Raw genomic sequence first — 22590 nt, 5'->3', positions numbered from 1 at the left:
TTGGTGGTTGGCATCGCAGAGGATTGTCGGATTGATTGTCTTGGGCAGAGCTTGGCAAGGAGATAGCAAATCCGCTCCACCCTCTGACATGGCCTCCACAATGAGCCTTTGTATGATCAGCGTGTGCAAAGCCTCATCCCTCTAGCTCTAATGGCTTCTGGAGCGCCACCGGCTCGATACGCCATTACTGTTACGCATGAGTGAAACCCACAGACATGCAGGCGGGAAGACAGAGCTGAAATAGAGTGGAGGTGCTGCACGGCTCACTAGAGAAGGCCTCCACAGCAAAGCAAAGCCCCGCCAGGAGCTCCATCTGCTCCCACACGCCACCCAAAAAACTGTCTGCGGCAAAGGTTTCCCGACAACAGCAGAAAGCTGGAACCCTAAAACAAGAAGGGAGGGACCCGAGACTCGCTGCACACCACAGGGTTAAGGGTGTGGAGAGCTTTTAACGAGGTGCTGAATGAAGGCCTCATTAGGGCAACCACAGCGGACGTTAATCAGTAATTAGAAACTGTGATCTCTGAGAGCTAGTAAGTGTGGGGGAAATGAAGACACTCCAAGCGCGAGCGAACCCTGCGCGGCGCCCATGCTGCGCTGCTCGAGGGTGCCCTCGTTTGTGCGGCTGGCTTCTTCAGCAGTGCTTCTCTGAGTGCATGTAAGGGCTCTCACAGAATCCCCCAGAGCAATCAGGACCTCTGCCCTCCACCCCCCACCCTACTGTCACACTGACTGCCGCGCCGGAGCATGCTCCACACTGGCACTCTGTTTGAATACACAGGGCACTGTAGCGTAATTACAGGCTTCTGAAGAGCTTAAAGATATTCGGGCTAATCAAAGGTGGAGGCACAAGGGCCTCAATCTTGTTTGTTGCCTCCACACTTGAAAACTTGAGGCCAAGGAAATGCAGCCTATCTTAATTTTATTCAGGAAATGGGCTGCAAGTCCACATCGTTTAAAAAAGGCCAAAATATCAGTGTGCTTACAATGTTCAGCCCTTAAATTGCAAATCATGTCTACATTACTTTTTCGCTGACCATTTTTATATGCGTGCTGTTCAGTTTCAGATGTTTACTTTTTTCCGTTCCGGACATTTCTGTGAAGATACTTCCCTCTTAAAACATGCATGCGCTGCGTAATCCATTTTCTATTTCTCCATAATGTATTTTAAGTGCAGATTAAAAATTATTTGGGGAGTCTACACAGCATTACTCAAATAGCCATATGGAAATGGAAACCAAAGAAAGAGATTCTCAAATGTAGCAGCGTGCTTTGAAGAATGTGCGTCTTGTGGGATAAATGAGATAAAACATGCAAAACCGATGGAATGGATATTTAACGTACAGATGCTGCTGTGGATGTTTCTATCCTTATGTTGATATCGAGTCCTTAAAGTCTAAGGATGGATCCGCAGCCTGTTAGTTGACGTCAGCCTGTTCCCTCAGGAGACTCCTCCCATTGAAGCTATTGTTTATCGGTTCTGCTGATGCAGCTGTTTCTGTGTGTGTGTGTGTGTGTGTGTGTGTGAGTGGCTGGGTGGAGATAGCAGTGCATGAGATCACTGGTGAGCAGCGAGCAGTCCCCAGCGCCATGTGGAAATCCACAAAGATGACTTCCTCTGAAACTAATTAATCGACGCCACAAGCCCATTACGCTCGGTTAAAACAATTAGCATCTGCACGTTGCGCGGGGGAAGCATTGTCTTCTCAGGCGAGAAGGGGGCATCACGCTGGGATATAAATGCCTGGGTGTGTGATCGAGCCAACGTTCCCCATTCGAATCAATGGAGCTGAGCGCCATATGAGGCAGATGTGAGGAGAGGATCTATGGAATCTATTTTGAAGGAGAACAGATAGTATAGGGGCGAAGATGCACCCTGCTGAAACAGAGGGGCTGTTAAATAACCAAGCGGCGGTGAAGTCTCAGCATAGCCTTTGAGGTGGGAGGAGACATATGTTTTTCCGCTAACCCATAAACCCTCGGCTCCTCAAGCCCACTCCACTCACTCCAGCCAGATAATAGCCAGCTCCTCCTAACCCCTATTAGTGGCTCAGTCAAACGATCCATCCATTCCCATTGAGCGTCGACCACATGGAAGGCCCATTTCTTCCCTGTTGTGCTGAAATGAAGGCGACGCGGACCGCTTGACAGGGTAATTACTTTTAATGAAATAATACGGCCATTGTAGACAGCAATTAAAAGTCGCTCTCACTCCACTCATTAGAGGAACTTACAGTTTACTTTCATTCCTCTGTTTTCTAATGATCCAAAGGCAGGCCTGTTAAATCGAAAGGCTGGAGCATGTTAACCCCCAGGGACCGGCCCTTAGGTCCTGTTGACGGTGAGAGCGCACAAACAAAGAGAGGAAGAGCGGATAAAGAATATAAAAGAAAGAGAGAGTAGGAGAGGTGTATAAAAGGATAGAGGAGTCAGGAGTGATCCTGCAGACTCTCCACAAGTCAGAGCTCAGCTATCTGCTCGGGAGACTTGAAGAAGTGAGTTTTCCCCAGGTGATCGTGGAGGTGGAAGGGAGTGGAGGAGGGGGGTCCATGTCTCAAGACAACATCAAACTATCATTTGAAGCTTCTTCTATTCTCTTTGAGTTAAAACAAAAGAACGTCAGAAGTGCCGTAATGTAATCACAGATAAAGTTTTTTTTGTTTTTTTTTAAAAAACTGTGATCTCATTTTTTATAGTATTGATAGAAATACAGAGAGGCATTAAAGCAGCGGCTACAACTTCTCTTTTTCCAGCCGTGCCAGCGAGACACGAGAGCTGTTTGCCCGGCTAACAAATGCAAATTGACCACCATCTCCTTACAAAAGTAACATTTCCATATTGCCTTAATGGTTTTTCTTTCTCCGGTCTTCCTTCTCATGAATTCACAGTCAGTGAGGCTTTCTAACTCCATCTCCTCTCTTCTCTTTCTCTTTTCTCTCCGCAGCAATTTGGAAAGATTTTAGATGTGGAGATTATCTTTAATGAGCGAGGATCCAAGGTAAGTGAACTAGAACGCCAGCTGCTTCATTACCATGTACTTCTTCTGTTTCCTAATGATGGCATTAGTGTGGTGTGTACATTGGCGGAGAGTAGTGGTCTCTAAGCCTGGTCCTGGAGAGCTGCATCCGCCATGCCTCTCTTTTCTCCTTCTCCCTCCCTCCCTATTGTTTTTGTTGTTTGCTGCAGCTCTCACCCAAGTTGTGAATCATTAGCCCTGTCAATCAATTCATTATTGAGCTGTTTCACATTTCACTTAATCCACCAACAGGTTGCAGGTCCTCAAGCATATGGACTTGAAACTGCTTGTTTAGGGACCTAGTCCTCTTTGAAGCCTGAGCATTGATTGAAAAGGCCCTACATTATTCAGGTTTATCTTTTTTATCCTAAATCAGATTATGTTCTTTGTGATAAATTGCAAATAAACGTGGTTTAGTTCAAATGAATCTAAAGGCTCATACTACTTTGGGACAAGCGTGGCTTCATCTGTTGGCCATGTGGACGCTTACAGACATTAATTTCAAGGAGGCAGGTGATATTTCTTCTTTTTGTGAACAAATCCAATGAAATGACCAAAAAGCAAGCAGACACTTGGAAAAATAGTACCACTGCTGGGAACTATTTTCAGCAGCAGATTAATACACATTTGGTGTGGTGGCTTGTGCAGAGGGATTTTTTTATTTATTTTTTTTGACATAAAGGAAATTTAGCTTAAAGGTCAGCTGTACAGAAAACTAGAAGTACTGGATGTAATTCTCATCTCTTCAAGTCTGTATAATATTTACACACCTTGAATCGTTTATCTCAAAGATAATTTGAACTTCTAAACCAAGAATACCAACCAGCCCTCAGACAAATGGCCGCAGCGTCGGTGCGTGACTGCAGTATCAGTCTCCCGACCACGTAGCAGGACAGGTGAAGCCTGCAGAGGTGTGAACAGCCGAGTGCTACTCATCCAGCTGTTCATTTAATAGAGTGTACTAAGCTCCACAGCTTTCCATTCATAAAGGCGACAGGCTCCCTGGCTGGGTGTTGAGGCATGAATACTATTGATTCCCATTCATACCTAGGAGTACTTTGGGCTCATATAGCGGCATGCAGGGAGCCCTGGAACCAGGCGACACTGCTGCACTCAGCCCCTTCTGCCAGACAAGATTGAGCACCGGATAAACCTGCCTCCTCCGCCGTAACAAGCATTTATTGTTTGTGCCCTGCAAAGCCATTACCCATGATGCCTCTCGCGCTCTCTCTCTCTCTCTCCCTCTCACACACACAGTGTGCTATATAATGAACCTACCAGGCCATTAATAAACAATCTATTTCCTATGAAGCTTTGGCAATTTGCATTCAATATGTTTGTCTCCTTTGAAAAATGGTGGCTCCACTCTCTCCTCTTGTAAGCTAATTATTTGTGCATGATAAAAAAAAAAGATAGAGGGGCTAACCACAGTCGGGTGAATGTCCAAAGGATTAATTTTGCCCTCAATTCCGTTTTTGAATTTATTTCTTTATCTCTCTTTCCCCAAGGACAGGTCCCGTGTTATTTATGCTAGAAATAGCGGCCCGGAGATCCTGTGTATGCATACACGATCACGCTGCTCGCCATCTCTCACATGTATTACATCCTCAAGCAATTATCAGGCAGCGCCGGCCATGCTCCCTCTTCCCCTGCCCATACCTCTATACGTATATATAGAAACCAAAGGAATGGGACTTGTTTGGCCAGAATATCTTAATGCTCCAGCTATAGAGCCCAGGTCCAGTATCCCAGTCCACATAACTCAAGGAAGTGACAAACCCCCCAGGGGAGCGAGGCAGAGAGAGTTGAAGGGGTAGGGGGATGGAAATGAGAGGTTGGGTATATTTTGGTCAGGGTTTATAGTCAATATCTTCTCTATTACAAGAGGAGCGCGCTTGCAATGACGCCATTCAGTTTTTTGCATCAATGAGCCGGCGCAATTTTGCCTCCGTGAAAATATCCCACCTATTAGTGCAGTGAATTAGAGATAGTCAGAGATCAAGTTAACGTCTATCTTGAGAAAATTCATCCTCACTCCTTCTCCCGTTGCCCACGCCTTCAAAGGGAGTGCGGCCGCGCTTCTGAAGCTGTGTAGATAATTATACGACCATTATGGCAGCTAACACAGTGTTTTGCATCTGCTGCTTCCTGACATTCACCCATGGCACCGACGCTGTGCTGTTTAATTGGGTAAAGCAGGCAGGTTTGTTGGTGTTGTTGTGTGAGGTCATGTCACCGTTATCCTCTTCTCCTCGGATCTCTCTGTTTGCTGTTTCCTGACGCCTCACTAACTGCCTCTAATTAATCTGGCTGCTTACAACTAGACTCTGCCGCCACTGCTGCTCACCTACTCCTGTCTTCTCACCTCTCTCTCTCCCTTTTCTCCTCCCTTCCCCTTTCTTTTCCCTCTGTGTGTATGTGTGTGTGTGTTAATGTGTGTGTGTCCATCTTTTCCCTTCTCCTTTTTCTCTACCGGTGGCTAACGCGGCGCTTTCAGGGCTTTGGGTTTGTAACTTTTGAAACAAGCACAGATGCCGATCGTGCACGGGAGAAACTAAACGGTACAATCGTAGAGGGACGCAAAATAGAGGTGCTTTCATGTTTTTTCTCCTTCTTGCCTGCTGCCTTCTCAACTTACCAATAAAGCCATGCATAAGCATATGGCTGCTGTGTGTGTGTGTGCATCTCTAAGTGTATGTGTGCCTGGTTGCATGCATGCATAATGGTGCGTATAACTTGCCCTCAGTAGAATGCCGAATCCATACATGTCAACCTGGACACGCCAGCTGTCCGTCATTACCTGACAACGCAGAATGAATGCATGCCATCATCCTCTGGGCTCCAGTCAGATCTGAGAAGACCTGCATTCCCCTATCACCATCGTTTAGTGTTGCCTGCTCTAATTCTGCTTTTGTTTACGACGGCCCGGGCCCCCACTCAGTCATTCTCATCAGGTCAATAGAAGGAAATCAAAGCCCCGTCTGTGTTTTTCTTTTGGAATCCATTTGTTTATCCGACCAATTACTGAATTTGGAGGATGTTCATTTTTATTCATACCTGTGGGTAATTGGTGCATGCTTTCCTCCTCTTTACCGTAATATAATAATCTGTTGGGAAATTGGGCGAACCAAGTTTCAGACATATTTACATAATCATTTATTTATTGATTACTTTGTGAATTTGCCTTTTTTCACCTTGGTTTGCTGCTTGCTTATGGCCCACCCTGGATGTGTGCATAGTGAAAATGAAGGTCAGTAATTACAATGTGTTTGCTGGCTTTAACAGGTGAATAATGCAACAGCACGAGTGATGACAAACAAAAAAGTGGCCAACCCCTACACGAATGGTAAGTTCCGAGCTGTCTCAGGACGCCTAAACAATCGTACAGTTTCCGTATAGTTCCCACCGTGAGTTGACTTTCTTTGTTCCCCAGGCTGGAAGCTGAATCCAGTAGTAGGAGCTGTCTATGGTCCTGAACTGTATGCCGGTAAGAGCTAACAGAGTGTTGTCAGTGTTTTTCCTCTCTGCCCTCCACCACATGCATGCCAGCCTACCTGAGCGCACTATCAGCCGCAGCCAATCCCAATCTGACCCCAGAATTTCTACAATCGGGTTCATCCTGAACCGACTGAACATGAAATTCCCCTCGAATCAAAGTGAATCTGAGAGCGGCTCAGATAAGCAGTGGATGATCCAAGCTTCTCTGAGTGGCTGAGGGAGCCTGAGCCATTGTTTGCGCGGTGTGCAACTGTAAAGCTGAAAAAAATGATTTCAAGAGCAAGCGCCCCTGCAACTGTTATCAGATTGTGGAGGCTGCTGCTGTGGATGGATTTGCCAAGTGCGCCAGATTGACTTTTACAGAGCTAACCGAATAAGGGAGATTGAGTGAGCGATATTGTTGGCACCTACCCTGTCGAAGGCCGCTATTCCTTCTGGTCTCAGTAATGGAGGAATGAGATGAGCTCAGTGGGGTTTTCCCTATCTCTCCCTGCCTCGACATGCCAGCTTTATTGCTGTATGTTATATGAACCCTTTGCATTTTAATGAGGGGGAAATGGTACTATTTCATTTGGAAGAAGTGCTGAGCACATCGCGCCACTTTAACGGCTTTCCTTTCTGCTCATTAGACTAAAATCTGTTCATTCCCCGGACAGCTTTACGGCGAACCTCTAAATAACTGTCCATGACAGAAAGCAGTCATCTATCATTTTTATTTCATCCCCAACCCCTCGCCCCCTCCAAGCTTCCTCCCCTGCCTCCCACTCACCTCCTCCTCCTCCCCCCAGCACTCCTTTGGTTTCGACATCTTCCCCTGATAATTATTCACGCACACAAACATACACACATCCCCGTGTAGCCGCTCAAACATACGCATCAAGACACGGTGAGGTGGAATCTTCATTAAATTAAAAATCTGAACATTAACTAAGTCTTAACTTGCATTAAGAATTGTTTTACTGCCCTATATACACAACACAACACTTTCACCTGGCCCGTTTTTTTTTTTTTTTAACTTAGACCAAAGCATTCCAGCATACAGAAATAGATAACCTATGTAGAACACAGACACTAATACATGTCCCTTCTTCCATGCACACTTTCTCCCTTTTACACTCACACACACACTCTTCCCAAATCATCTCATAAATCAGAGGGAGTGTGGTCCACCACTCCAGGCAGGGGAAGCAGGAGGGGTTGGGTGATTTATTGGCTGCTAATTTTTCAAGTCGTCTTGACATGGCGCTGGAGTTTGCCAAGCCTAAACGACAACATATGCTTGCCAGCTGGGGAGATGAGAAACATAAATAAGAGATACATTTTTGAAACAAAACCTCCCTAATGAGCAGAAAAAGGCAGCTTTAACTCCAGCAGAAACACCTGAACACGCCTTTAACTGTTACGTTCCTCGGTTACCTTAAGAAAAAGAAAAAAAAAAAAAGAAAAATACTGCAGCATTCAGAACAAATTCCAAAATCATCATAGCTACAGTTAATATACTTTTGGTGGGAGTAAAATGGGATATAAAGGCGATTAATCACTGTTTATCAGTCCTCGTTTCTGTGCAGGAGATCAGTGAAATTGGGAGCCATAAATCCTGGCTCGGTGACAGCACACTTCGTCTCCATTCGTCCTGGCGCTACAGGTTTATTGTCCTCAAAACCCATTCAAGAGAATGACGGATGAGAGCCTCATGCCGGCTCCCCGCTCTTAACCTCTTCCAGGGTAGATTGGCTCCTCCTCCTGATGGGGGTGGAGAGGGGTGGGGGGGGGATACTTGGTAGGATGCTGGCAGTCGGCGCCAGCCACGGGTCTGTGTCCTCTATTGCCACCTAACACAGAAAACCCCCCGCAGAGCACAACTGACGGGAGACGGTGGGGTCGCACCGGACGGACTCTTGGTCCAAGAAAGAGGCAGATTTGGTGATTTGAGACCCTAGTCAAATTGGACGTGGCACAAGTCATGGAGTGCAGTAGCTGGTAGGCATCCAGTGCCTGTGCTAACCACGTCCTGTTCAATGTGCAATTATGTGGTTTACATGAAATCTTTTGTAGAACAGACCCCAGAATATGTGCTCCGCTGCCTCATCCATACTGATCTATTCGGAGATAATATGATTAAAATCTGGCTGTCTTTCTAGAGTTTGTTTGATTGGGCTGTATGTAGTGAGTGGGGGTGTAGCTAAGTAGTACAAATGTGGAAGTGTAGATAAGATTCATGTTATTATTAATATAAGAACAATTGTGGATTGCTGTAATCACACGCATACATTTTTATCATCTAAATTCCAAAATAAATAAATAAAAATGTTGAAATATTGCATTCATGGCAAAAATGGAGACAACCATTCAGAGGCAGATTTGTATGCAGTACACAGTTAAGCTCACGCTACAATAATTGGCAAGCCTTTCTTGGTTCCTCGTGTTGAATGTTTTCAGCACCATGGACAGCTGTCACTTAGAAATCCCTTCATATGGCAATCCCCCCTCAGGCTAACAGAGAGAGAGAGGCGGAGAGAGACTCTTCTCTGCAGCTAATTCCTAGGGAGGCAGGAGTGGCTTTTCATTCAGCAGTCCATATTTTCTGCTACTAAGGTGAAGTTTTCTTGAGGACTCGTGAAAAGCCACCAGCTGTGTAAATGACAGAAAAGAAAGGCTAATTGCCATCTTAATATATGTAGACAGATCCTCTCATTGTTGGAGTGTACTTTAGGGAGATAATTAAGCTCCAGACTCTTGATTAGATTAAGCTGTTTTTGGTCCCCAGTGCGTGGATTAAGTGCTCATTGCCCGATGTATTTGAGCAGGAAGTATTAGAGAGATCAACCTTGTGGAAAATCAGATCTTTCTTTATGGGAGCTGGTTATGACCCCATCATTGGCACAGAGCTGGATTACCTCAGGTCCAACTGGCTCTGCAGGTATTGAGCTTCTCTCAAGTTGACACATATGACATATGAGGTGCAGCGTGACCCTGCCGCCCTCGAGCACATAACTCATATTTTCTCCAGCCCCCCTCCCGGAAAAGATGTTTGACTTTGGTGGCTAGACCAGGTTTGTGCTCTCATACACCGTGGCTGTTGTTGCTTTTCACAGGCTTACCAAGGTGTGACAGTGCCTTTGATTTATGGGTTATTATTGAAGCAGTGTAGCCTATCGCCAACTCATTATGAGTTTACATTCACATACATCACTGCATGCATATTGCATACAAATTTAAAGAAGAAAAAAGAGAAGACGGAAAGAAGCAATTGGACTTTCTGGGGCCCCAGAAACAGTAGCGATTTGTTTAAAAAAAAAAAAAAAACACCTCAGAGACTATCAAAGAGGATTGTTTTTGCCCTTTAGCAACTGCGCTCAGATGTCCAGTGCTCCAAAAAGAGAGACTAATTTAAATGTCAAGGTCAGCATTATAAATCACTTGGGGGGAAAAGTGGGCACCGTGCGAGTCCAGGCAGTCTATTGGTGCGTTGGCAACAAACAAAGTGTCCTGTGTGTTGGTGGGTGGGTGAAGAGAGGTGGGGGGGGGGGGGGGGGGGGGGGTACGTGGGCGTCACCTGGCCAAATGAGACGCAAAGTTTGAATATGTGCGCGGACCCACTAATGGAGCGTGATGTTAATGGCGGAAGACATTAAACCTGGCTCTCTGTGTTTTTAAAAGCACCACTAATCTGTCTCCCTGTCAGCTTTATTGAAGCAGCGGGGCCAGGGTGTGCATCGTTCATTAGGGTGCTCACTGGTCTCAGCCAACTGCAGGGTTAACGCTGCACACGGCACAGCAACACCAGGCCATCATTCCCCAGGCACAAACCTTTACACCACCTAATGCATGTGAGCTACCATGGATCTTCATTGCCATCTAGTTTATTGGAGATTGCGAAGGACCGTCTGCCATCTCCACAGTGGGTTCATCTGAAACTCATTGGATACATGTTATTAACCTGCGTTATTCACCCCAACCGAGGCACGGTCTCACCCCTCCCGACAAGATCAGACATGAGCTCTACCGCTACCCATCACGGAGCGATGCCTGATTGGAGAAAGTGAAGTGGTCCGTGATGAATTCACCCAAAACATGTCATAGAAATGAATAAAGAAGAATAAGGTGAGGGGAGGGTGACAAAGGGGCGTTGCTGGAGATGAAGAATAATGGGGCTGGCTGTGTTGTGATGGACTAGGCGTAGGGGGAGGGAGAGTGGCTGAAGATCAGAGGGAAAGGGGCTGTGAGGGAATTACAATCGCTGGAAAAGTGGAGGCCAACATAATCACGTCTAGAGATCAGTGTGTTTGTATGCACCTCCACAGCCTGTAATCACACAGCCACTGGACTGATTGAAGGTTAAGTAGAGAGCTGACGATCACATGGGCTGTCCTCTAATCTGTGACCGCGGCCATTTTTTATTTTTTTTTTGCACCATCACACCAACCCCTTCTACTCACCCTTAAGCCTTTCACCCCAACAGACCCTTTTCTCATTCGCTGTTAGCCATCAGCAGAGGACATATGTGGCTGTGTGATTGGCTAAAGATGGTCCCAGATGGGTTTGGAGATGGGGGTCATGCTGAGGTTTGGGCTTCGGCTGTCCAGCCCATCTGCTCCACTTCCCCTTGGGGAAGTTCTGAACATCTAGTCAGGTTGTTCAACAACCTTCACCTCCCATTTGTCTCTAGCCAACACCTAGAAACGCCCTCTACCTCTACCCCGTCCACCCTCCCACTGCTCTCTTTGCTGCTAGGCCTTTTGTGTCTAAACTATGCAAAAGCTGTGGTGCGAAACTAGTGGTATTGCATCCATTACCTGCCTAGGCTTCAAGGCTGCCCCTCACCAGGCATCAGGAAAGGATGCGTACAGCAAATGTGGATCCTTGCTGAGTACGGCACAAAGCAGCGAGCTGGGAAAGGGGAGAGTGCTCGATGAGGCGCACCTAGAAAAGATTAAATCTATTGTTTCCTTGTCTTCCCCATAATGCATTCTGTCATAGGGAAAGCAGTGCCACATGTCTCTCTCTAATGTATTCTGTCATAAGGTAAGCAATGCCAAGTCGAGGATGTTCTCTGAAAGTCATTTCCTCTTCTCTTGTGTGTGTGTGTGCTGTTGTTTTTTCATAGTAACAGGGTTTCCCTACCCTGCCACAGGCGCCACGGTGGCCTATAGGGGTGCCCACTTGCGGGGACGGGGACGGGCTGTGTACAACACATTCCGCACAGCTCCGCCGCCACCACCAATCCCAGCTTACGGAGCGTGAGTACTCAATCTCTAGCCTAAGGAAAAACACTGGGGATCTTGTGCCACAACATTAAAACCATTGTCAGGAGAAGTGGATAACATTTGCCATCTTGTGACAATACAGTGTTCTACTGGGAAACTTATGGACCTGGCATTCGTGTAGATGTTACTTAGACATGCACCACCCACCTAGACCAAGCCAGGCACGCCAACCCCATAGCAATGACACTCCTTGATGGCAGCAACCATCCCCAGTGAAGAAGATTATGCCCAACTAGTGTACATGAATTTTTATACAAGGCTGCTCCAATTATGTGTTACTATTAACATGATGGAGCCCTACACGATATTAGAATTATATTTTGGTGTGGTGGTAATAATTTAACAATTCCAATGAAGAAATCTATGGTATGGGTGTGGGGGTTATATATATGTTTATGTACCTGAAGTCTGCTCATCCTTATATTTGTACATTATGTATTAACAAAGGAGGAACTAACAAAGCCACAATGAAAGCTGTAAAAAGCCAAGATAGCGTATTACTGGGCAGATCTCACTGGAGTGTGACCAGGGCCTATGCTGATCTCCTGGCTTTGTGCAGCCCTGCCTCACACTCGTCTCTTATCAGCAGTGTTCTGTGTGGCCGTGGGAGAGGTCTGACGGAGGCCGGCCGAGGGCCCGGTATAGCCGTCTATCTGTGATTAGATCAGGATCCGTCTTACTGCTGAGGGACTTGCCGCTGAAGCCCGCACTGGAAATCCCATGTCCCCATTCCCCTCCCTCCCACTCTGGGCCCTTTGCTACCGATGGCAGCTGGTTGATTTATATAGCGAAGTCATGTGACGGGGCTCCTTCACTGCTTTCTTTTGCCCGCCCCTCCTCTCTCCACCGCCAGCCAGCCCTCCTGACAACAACTGCAGCAACTGCAAAGACAAACAATTTTACCAGAGCAGAAAATTGGACAAGGATGTGAGAGGCCTGCACCTTTTCAGTTTAATGTGTCAGTCATTATTTGTGGTACAGTGCACTAAAGAGAGCTGACCCTCATAGACTCACAAATGGTCAAAATAGGAAGAATGGCTGCGATTGAGTATGATAGACCTACGTAGATTTAATCAACTGACTGTCTTTTCCTGTTCTATAATTTCACAGGGTGGTGTACCAAGATGGCTTCTATGGTGCAGAGATCTATGTAAGTACAGTTGGCTTTTCTTCTTGCCTGCTAAGATGAAACAAAAGTAAAGCAACCCTGGAGACAAAAACGTGATCTGCTCAGCCCCCAGCTTTCACCCAGCCTTGCTGCCAAGCCGGCGTCGATTAGGCCTCTGTCTACTGTGCCAAGAAACCCAACAACAAAATTTAAAACCCCCTCAGCTCCTCCCTCCTCTCTCTCTCCTCTCTTCCTATGATCTCAGACTTTGGCAAGAGGCAGATCCTGACTCAGTGTCCCATGTCAAGTTAGGTCATTCCTTCCGTTAGATTTGTCTGGGTTTTTGAGGTGCCCCCCTCCTTCTCTTCGCCCCTCTCTCCTGTTTCCTGTTTGTGTTCACTCAGAGGGGTTTGGCTGGGATATCCCTGCCTGCCCCAAGGGGTCCGTGCAGGCCTGAGTGGAGCCAGTTCCTCCCAGCCATCACCATGTGGGAGATAAGAGGAGCACCAGATAAAGGGATTAGCCGTCCCTCTGGAGCTGTCCGTGCAGGCAGGGTCACATCAGGGGCTGGCCCTGCTGCGCGTCGCCCTTGACAGAGAAAACCGTGGACTCTGTGGAGATAATGCCGAAATTACCACGCTGCCCCACTTTGACATCAGTCCAAACGTTTGCGGGGGATGTAATTTGTCCCTTTGATTCTGCTGGGGTCTTTTTTTTTTCTCTGCCGCCGTCTGCCGTGATAGCGTGATGACAGTGGGCACGGCAGCAATGACAGTTGCTTCTCACTTTCACCCCGACGAAGACCGGTGTCTGCGAATGAAATGCTAAACCCAAGTGATATATGACTTACACACCAGCCTACATGATAGGACTGTATTTCACTGGCTTTTATTGTAGCGACACCCACCACCAGAGAAGAGGCCCGGGCTGTGCTCTGAGTGATGTTGTTTGTCTCTCACATTCGTTCAGCCACCTCCAGCTAAGTCCTGCACACAGATGTCCCTTGACCAAGGCCTGGCCAGGTTGCACCATCAATCATCCCGTCAGGCCAGCCCCTCGTGCTTCACTGCCATTAGTTTTGGCAATGACCACTGCACTGCTTCAGACTGGCTGAGTGTGCGTGAAGGTCTCGAATGACCAACAGGGAGCTGTCCCTTAGCCCTCAGTGTCCTATACAATCATTCAGTGGACACTGGCTTGCTGTCAAAACCAGTCATAGCTTCCCTTTTTTAAAATAGATGACCTGCTAATACATTAGCAGAAAGGGAGACTGTATGGCTATAAATATACACTACATACATTGCATGTGCTAATACATATGCATGCATGCACCTCCATGTAGAAACACATGAGCGCACACATACGCGAATGCACAAACACACACCCTCCACGACAAAATAACAAATGTGCTGCACTGCTGTGTGCAGGATTTGACAATGTGTGAGAGTGATTTATTGGTCCGTGTTTGTTCAGGCTGTTGCCGTAATCAGCCAGTCCCAAGGCATGCCCGTCCCACAGGAAGTCATCTGCCTCAAGTGCTGTGACTTCCTGTCCCCACGGAAAACTCTAAGGAGAGCGGGGGAAGCGGGATCCAAACGCCCTGGCCCCTGCTCTGATTTCGCGTGCAGCCGTGGCCGCGACCATCGCACGGTTGCCTCTCGGCACTGCTCTTCATCGGACGTCTTCCCCCTTGAGTTTAAAAATGAATGAAAACATGCATTATTAAAAGCCACCTATCCACCGTATGGACACAGATGGGCACACACTCCACTGGCACTAATAGAAAAACAGTGGGGGAACAGCTTCATTTTTCAAAGAGAGTAATAGCAGCACTCAACAATGAGGTCTTTAATTCCTTCCCCACTCTGGCAAATGAATACAGCAGTCCTGACTCCCCAATGGTCCGACCGTCTTCTGCCTTCTTACTTCATTTGTGAGCCAGGGGGGTCGTGTAAAGGAAAAAGGGGATCTTCAATAATGTAGCAGCAAAGCCTCCTCAATCTAAAAATGGGCTGAATTTGGGGAGTTGGCTCACGTGGCCTCTGTTGTGCTGCTGCTGCTGCTGCTACTCGGATGAGCCTCTAGTCTGACAATAGCTCGCTCCCCCAAACGCACCACTTCTCAGAACATCATTCATTCCCCCTAGTTGCCACCACCTGCCTAACACACCATATATCAAACAGCACCCTCTGCTGTCTCAAAGGGAACCTGCACTAGGTGAACGAGGTCCGGTGACCAAAACACTGCGCGGTGACATTTAACTATTAAGTCAATTTGGAGCTCCCTGACTGTATTGTTGTATTTTCTCGTGTGTTCTCTGAGATCTAACCTTTCTCTGCGCAGGTTGTGCTTAATCATTGATTAATGCTGTGGTATTTTTGCAGGGTGGCTATGCAGCGTACAGATTTGCCCAGCCCACCACCACCGCTGCTTACAGTGACAGGTGAGAACCTCTTCATTGAGTTTTAATTAAGAAACTTAAAGTATGAATATATGAACTGTTGTTTAATAAATACGTCTGATATATCTTAAAATCCTGGGTCCATCTTGCTACTTTTAGATTTTTTTTTTATTATTTCTGGAGACAATTCCGTCTATGCAATTTCATAGACCAATTTTAAGAAATGGAAATATCTTTACCAGCAGCTTCTTATGCTACAGATTTGTTCTAAAGGAAGCAGACAGCGGAAATTGGATGTAATACTGATAAAACGCATCTACAGTAAAATACATGAAGCACATCTATCCTGGGTTCGACAAGCTGTCTTTGCCCGTGTGATTTAAAGCATCAAGTTGATCCTGCAGGCTGTCAAATAAGAGGAAATATTAGTCTCAATACATCTTGTCGCCAAATGTTTTTTTTCTTTCTTTAAATAATTAGAGTTTCCCTTCCAAAAAGTAACATCTACAGGCCAAATATAGACATGGTGATAGTATATGATGAATGGCGGCGGTATTTTATAATATTCTACGCAGGTTATTTTGGCTTTCCCGAGGTTTTCTTTCTCTCACGTTATCTTATCTATTAGGCAAACCTCCATATTCTTTATAGCTGGGAGCTAAAGAACACCAAAAAAAAAAAGACTAACCTTGTTGGACTCGATGAGAAAAGCAGTGATATATGTCGTGACTCTGTGCTTGTGATGGGAGAGTGGGTATATCACTGCCGTATTTATGAATGGCCTCAGGTCTGTGGAAGGGAGGCAGGGAGACAGAGAGAGGGGGAGATGGACCGGCAGGAACTCTATCACTTCTGAGTGATGTCACTCTGGTTCAGGTGTGCTCCGTTTGAGGAGGCGTCGCTGATTCATTTCGGCCCCTGAAAGCCGTTGTCAGCCGGGATGTGGGCTGGTTTGGGAATCTAATCTGGGAAGGATTGAGCATGTCACTTGTGATAACGTACACCCTGCCTGAGAGCCTGAAGATCATATCGATAATGTAAGATTTATCAGGCCTCGGCGCGGCTCGAATTATGAGCAGCCGTGCTCGGCGAGAGCAGAAATTGGACAGCGGCTTTTTTTTCTCCAGGAGTGATTTAATTCCTGTTTCTCTTGCCTATACTTTTCTCTGAGATTTAATATAATTCGCCCCCAAGTTGTTTGTTTTGCTTTGTCTGTTTGTTTCCTTTTGAATAAGCGGTCATGCCCATTGGATCAATAGGGGTTTGTCGGTATTGTCTCAGCAATGCCTTATCAGACTTACCCGCAGCAGTCAGCCAATCATAAAAAAGAGGTCACCAGGATTGTGGAAGGCGTGTGAAACCCCTGTAAAATATGAAACATTTATTATCCGAAAAGCCTACAGTGCTCACAGGCTGCATTACCAAAGCCCTATAAGTAACTAAACAGAGTTCATACCAGAGAGTCTGATGTATCAAAGAGGCCTTGTGAGGAGCCAGTCACATTGTAGAGACCCTGCTGGCTTCCAATCAGCTCTGTGACATTGTACGGGGTGGTTTGACCTGCCGGTCGTCAGCAGTGCCACTCTGGTGAGAGTCATTTTGTAGATATATTAGCCTTAGAGGGCCTGTGGGGTTCGGTGCTCACTGAAGATAAGAGGACCACGGAGACTTCCCCTGACCATCTCATGGCACCGGCCTCCTCCCCAAGGAGCTGAGAAAGCCCTTCAGATTTCACGTCCTGCTCACTGACCTTGGGTGCTGCCGGACTTAAATGGGCCGAGCCATATTTAGATCTTATATAAGTCAATGTAGCTCATGCGAGAGGCATGAATGCTGTATGTCTTGTTGTCTCCTTTAGGAGAATTTCCTCCTCTCTCCACTTTTTTATTCCTGGTTGATTTGGTGCCCTCAGTCCTTGGCTGGGTGTGCCTTATCTGCTCCGTGCAGACCCTCATTTGCAAGCAAGCGCTGGAAAAAAAAAAAAGCAAAGTAAATAGAGGAATATGTGAAGTAGAATAAATAAATAAATAAGGCAGACACATCTTGTCCTGTCTCAGAAGGAAATTGGAGGGATTAGTTCCAAACCAGCAACAATGAAAAGACAGGGGCGTGAGCCCAGTGTGCAGCCTGGGTAAACAAGAACAGGGTGAGAGACCAAGCCCTCCAGCTCCAACTGGGTTTCCTTCTCTTCATCTTTCTCCTTCTGTGTCTCTCTGCTCATTACCTATTCCGTCCACCTAATCAAGATGACAATGAAAAGACAAGTATAATTCACCAACCTTTGAACTCCCCTTTTTGAACCACCTTGTATAATGTAGGAAGCCCAGGAGGCCGAGGAGGGGAATAATTGATTGTGTTAGAGACTTGAAAGAGTTGACTTGAGGGGTTGAGCATTAAACAAGCATGCATAAATGTTCTGCTCTCCTCGTCAATGATAGATCAATGACTGTGTTCTCTGTGCCTCCCGTTGTGCAGCTATGGCAGAGTCTATGCAACAGCAGACCCCTACCACCACACGATTGGCCCTGCCGCCACATACAGTGTGGGGACCATGGTAAGTCAATGAGACTCTGCCCGTTTCAGTCTGAACCCTGTCTCAAACATCATGACACGAGCTGGCACAGACACACACATACACACACAGGACTCACACTCCAAAATAAAGACCAGAGACTGTAGTGGTCACTGGTTTTTATTCATGTATTTTTCATGAACTGATTTAGTTTTTGTCATGCTATCTGGCACACTCTAGTGGAGCTGAGCAGTACTATGAAACCCCGGCATGCGGAGACTGGCTCAGACATTTAGTGCTATAAACATATGTTTATTATCACCTCATGCTATAATGATTTGACACCAGTTCTTCCTGACATGAGAATGAGTGATCAGTGCAGTGTTTCTTTTTTTTTCTGTTTCACAAAAACTTTGCATCCTACATAACAAGTACATCTTCAAGCTTTCTTTTCATTCTGCACCGCTCAACTCTCTACAGAGTGAGTCGGATCATCTTTCTGTTTTTCTTTCCCATTCAGCCAAACCAAACTTGAAGGGATGAAGTTGAATTCTTAATGTCTGTTTTTAGCTAGCTTTTGCAGCTACTGTAACATCAAAGATGAAAAGCGACGATAAATAAAAGAGCATCTTTTTTTTCTTTTCTTTTCTTTGGTTTTTTGGTTTTACGATGACGAGGGGATGGGACCGGGCTCACAGACCAAACCTAGAGATTAAGGACCATCAAATGCATGCAGCAGCGTGCCGTGGGACATAAAAGAGAGAGCAAGACAGAGGGAGGGAGTTGTCTCGGCCCCCTCTCCCGCCCACAAGCTTGATCGGAGGCGTGCTCTCTGCTTGAGAAATGACTCAAATTTACCATTCCGGCATGCATGCAATTTTTCAACAACATTTTAGAAAAAAAGCGTACAGTTCCCCGGTGCAGCTGCTAGCTAAAAGCTTTCATTAATTAAGACATTTCTTTTCCCTCTTCATTTACTTAATTAAAAAATGTGCTTGAATGTTTTTTATTCTTTCTTCTTTTCCCTCCAAATTTCCTTCCATTTCTCTGACACTTTAATCGTCCTTTCAATGAAAATAGAAGACAGGATCTGGCCCCTAAAAATAACAGGGCTAATGTTGTGTGTGTTGGGAGCTCAGGGAGCTAACAAAGACTCGAGAGGGTGTGTGCGTGTGGGTTTGTGTGGTGCTGAACAAATGGCAAGGCTGCTGGGAGACAGGCTGTGCTGAGGCCAACATCTAATAAACTCCTGAGCTAAAGAGAAAAGACCAGTTCGGTTGCTAATTCTTTAATCATATTTGATTAATGGTTCTCCGGCAGAGAGGAGACATTTTTGCATTTAAAAGCTATACAATAATTAGTTCCTCTGAGGTTGAGGTTGGGAATATTCTTTACTCATTTCCAGCTTGCAGAAGCATCTCATATGGATGAAAGTTTTGTAGAAGCAAGAGGGCTCCCCGAAATTAGGCAAAATTAGCCTTTGAAGACATGCAGTAGCCTTTGGAGTTCCTAATTGCAGCAGAGCCACCAAAAGATGAGAGTAGGGGCTGTGTGTGCATGTGCAGGTGTGCATGCGTAGGCCCACTTGCATGCTATGTGTGCGTCTGCCCTAGATATGTTGAGCATGGTGCTAAATCTGAGGGCTAATATCCTGTGGTGGTTAGCCCCTCTAGAAAGGTGCAGACACCTCGGCTCGACTTGAAAAGGAGCTGTGATTAAACCTCTCTGAACTTTTCTACTTTGGTTGATTCTGTAAGGACACTAAAAGGAAGTTTTCTTTAACTAAAAAAAAAAGGAAAAATATATAATTTAATTTATTTTAAAATGTAATTACTGAAAAGAAGTAAGCCCATGTCCAGGGTTTCTCAGATTTTTATTTTTTATTTTTTTGCTGTGCTACTGCTTAAATAAAAATTATTTCCTCTCTGATTCTCAGCTGTTGAAAATAAAATCCTCTTTAACTCCTGATGACCCTGTTCCTAACACACACTCAGAGTGTATGCAATTATTGGCTAACTCTCAATCTGATCCACGATCAGCCCTTGTAATCTGAAGACCCGATAACGTCAAAGGAAGGAAATTTGTGGAGAAAGAGAAACCGACTAAAGCTGTCACCTGAATACTGATTGGTACTTTTTCATCTTTGATGTTGCAGGCTAGCCTTTACAGAGGAGGGTACAGTCGCTTCACTCCCTACTAAAAGAAAGAAAAAAAGCGAGAAAAGACAGAGACATTACCCCAACAAACAAAAACAAAAAAAAAAAAACTATCTTTAAGAAAAGAAAAAGAAAAAAAACACACAAAACAAGCGAACACCCGGTCCTTGGTGGAGACTAAATCAAACTAAAAGCTTCCAGGTCCACATGCCAAGCCCCTCCCCTGACACCCTCTCTACCAGATATTTCTACAACAACCCTTTTTGATGTCATCATTGGTCTGCTCTTGTTTTGTATTCATTTTGTGCTTTTGGTTTTCCTTTGGAAAGTTTTATGCACATGTGCATTATCTCGATTGCTGTATATGGGTGCTGTGTCACCATAACCAATGTGAGCCTACTGCAGCACGCATGGTGCATGCTCAGAGGTGTGTGTATGCAGCCGCTGTCATCTGGCTAAGAATATACTGGGGCATTTCTATCATTATATTCACAACAAACAGGAATCAGGTTGATGCTGATTGCTGATGCATCCCATTTAATTACTTTTCTAACTTTTAACACGCTGAGAGAAAGAACGCTGACTAACATGCCTCGGTAATTCTTAGTTCAAAGACAGCACTGCTCTGATTGCTTTTGGTTTTTTGTTTTTATTTAAACGTTGGAGTGTCCTACTGTTGTGCACCTGCAGTGGAGCCTTACAAGCTGTACTATGTGCTATGACAGCATGCAGAGTAAAAGGGTCATAAAGGCCAGATTTGTCTCTCACACTACTCATATGCCAGCCCAGGCTCCTGCAAATCACTCTACGTTCATGTGCCACTGTTATGTTTTGGTGGTGTTATATATATATATATATATATGCAAAAATATTTTCTAGGACAAAGTGAAAGTGAATACAGACCAAACGGAACAAATGTTTCAAGCTGCCTAAAATCACTCTACCGGTTACTCGTCTTTTATTAGATCCTGCTTGGTCTTTTTTTTTCTAAGCTGAGATAACCACAAAGAATTCAATTATTCTTATTCTTTCACATATCAAGCATTTTGCTCGTCGCCCATTTCTTTGTAGCTGACAGCTGGTCTCTAGAAGACGTTCCAAGCAGAACATAAAGAAATTGCTATCGTATAGACGGGGCTAGCTCTTCTCGCCGTCACTGCTCTGTTTTTGAAAAGAAAATACCATCAATGACGCCGACGCTTATTCTGGGTTCACCCAGCGTTCCAAACGCTCTATCAGCATGATGAGTTTCACTCCCACTGGTTTTTGCTTCAGTGTTGTAGTTCAGCTTGGTACTTTCCCACCTCACATCATCATGAAAACTCACAGAATTTCATTAATATTCCATTGTCTTTTAACGCAACATCACTGCTAGTTTGTTCCAGGGTGTACGCTCCTAACGGCTCCTCCATAACCACAGAAAACCTTAAACAACATTTGAACTGGCTAAGTAGTTCTCTTGATTACATACAATTTGGCAGCAAAAACTTGAAAGTTGCTATCTTCATTGGAAAATAATTGGTTCTAAAAGTTGGCACTTGTAGGATTATCATTCTGTCTGTGTTCTGTATTTTCTATCTGTCAGTATTATTGGCTTAGACGTAGTTCTATGGTCAGTTTTGTAGGTGACATTTGTGAACGATGTAATGGATTAGTGCACTTCAATAACTGATAGGTGGATTAACAGACAAGCAGATTTGTTAATGTCTCTCTTTAGTTTAACATTTTCCATTGAACTTCACCAACCCCAAAAGTTGCATTGCAGTGTACAGAGATCCCCGAAACAAAATAGTTGCACATGAACTGAATTTGCAGAAGGCACGGTTGCACATCCTCACTAACACATCACAGATAAACGTGTACACAACGTGTACTGTAACTCACACACACAGTAATGACACAGCACTGAGGTGGGTGAACCTGATAGAGGGCTGTTCTTCTCCGAGTCACCAGTCTCTTTTTTAAGCATTGCACAAAATGGTTTACCTCAGGATATGCTAACTGAAACTCACAAACTAGGATACAGTGCTATTCACTTCTCAGCAGGCAGGACAGTTTCGTTTCCAAACACACAACCAGCAGGTTTGTCGTCTTTGCAACACAGCTTTCTACAAAGAGCTTTGTTTAAGCAGAGACCCCGAGAGAGGATGATAACACAAGACTGTACTGTTGTCCTTTATTAAAACTTCTGTATTATATATATATGTATGTAGACATATACTGTATAACACATTTTACACTGTATACACACACAAGTACAGGAAGATATTATCTAAAAGCACCCAGGAGTTAGGAGACACAATGTAAATGTGTGTAGAGTGCAGGCGTGCTCGCCTCTTTGTCGACATACAGCCGCTGCATTGGCTTCTATTAAAGCGTTGTGCTACGTGAGGTGGGTTTAAAAAGAAAATCTGTGAGTAGCTCCCGTAGGCTGTCAAGACCCCAGCGCAGCTATGGAAATGCGACTCAAAAGCTATCGCCAATAATATTTAATTTATATGTACTCACAGAAGTGTTTGTGGTCTCAAAAGAAATGTTTGTTGCATTTTATTTGTTTTTTCTTTTTTTTTTTCAATCCTTTCTGAGATGTAACATATTTATAAAAAAGTATCATATACAGCTAGTTATGTTT

At 45.2% G+C, this 22590-nt stretch overlaps 1 protein-coding gene across 2 annotated transcripts in view; it reads left to right on the top strand.

Annotated features, from left to right (window-relative positions):
• The window catches only part of LOC311506349 (RNA binding protein fox-1 homolog 3-like), a gene marked incomplete at both ends in the record, with an annotated part of 71687 nt that extends 51685 nt beyond the window's left edge, over positions 1-20002 (top strand). For both annotated transcript variants that reach the window (XM_084570269.1, XM_084570268.1), the window contains 9 exons: positions 2945-2998; positions 5514-5606; positions 6302-6362; positions 6450-6503; positions 11622-11754; positions 12892-12931; positions 15274-15332; positions 17766-17844; positions 19958-20002. In XM_084570269.1, the coding sequence (XP_084426395.1) occupies positions 2945-2998; positions 5514-5606; positions 6302-6362; positions 6450-6503; positions 11622-11754; positions 12892-12931; positions 15274-15332; positions 17766-17844; positions 19958-20002 (618 nt within the window). The remainder of the gene's footprint in view (positions 1-2944; positions 2999-5513; positions 5607-6301; positions 6363-6449; positions 6504-11621; positions 11755-12891; positions 12932-15273; positions 15333-17765; positions 17845-19957) is intronic.
• Between the last annotated feature and the right edge of the window lie 2588 nt (positions 20003-22590).

This window comes from Chelon labrosus (assembly GCF_963514085.1).
Source record: "Chelon labrosus genome assembly, chromosome: 21".
Lineage (NCBI taxonomy): Eukaryota > Metazoa > Chordata > Actinopteri > Mugiliformes > Mugilidae > Chelon > Chelon labrosus.
This window is presented reverse-complemented; position numbering and strand designations above follow the sequence as displayed.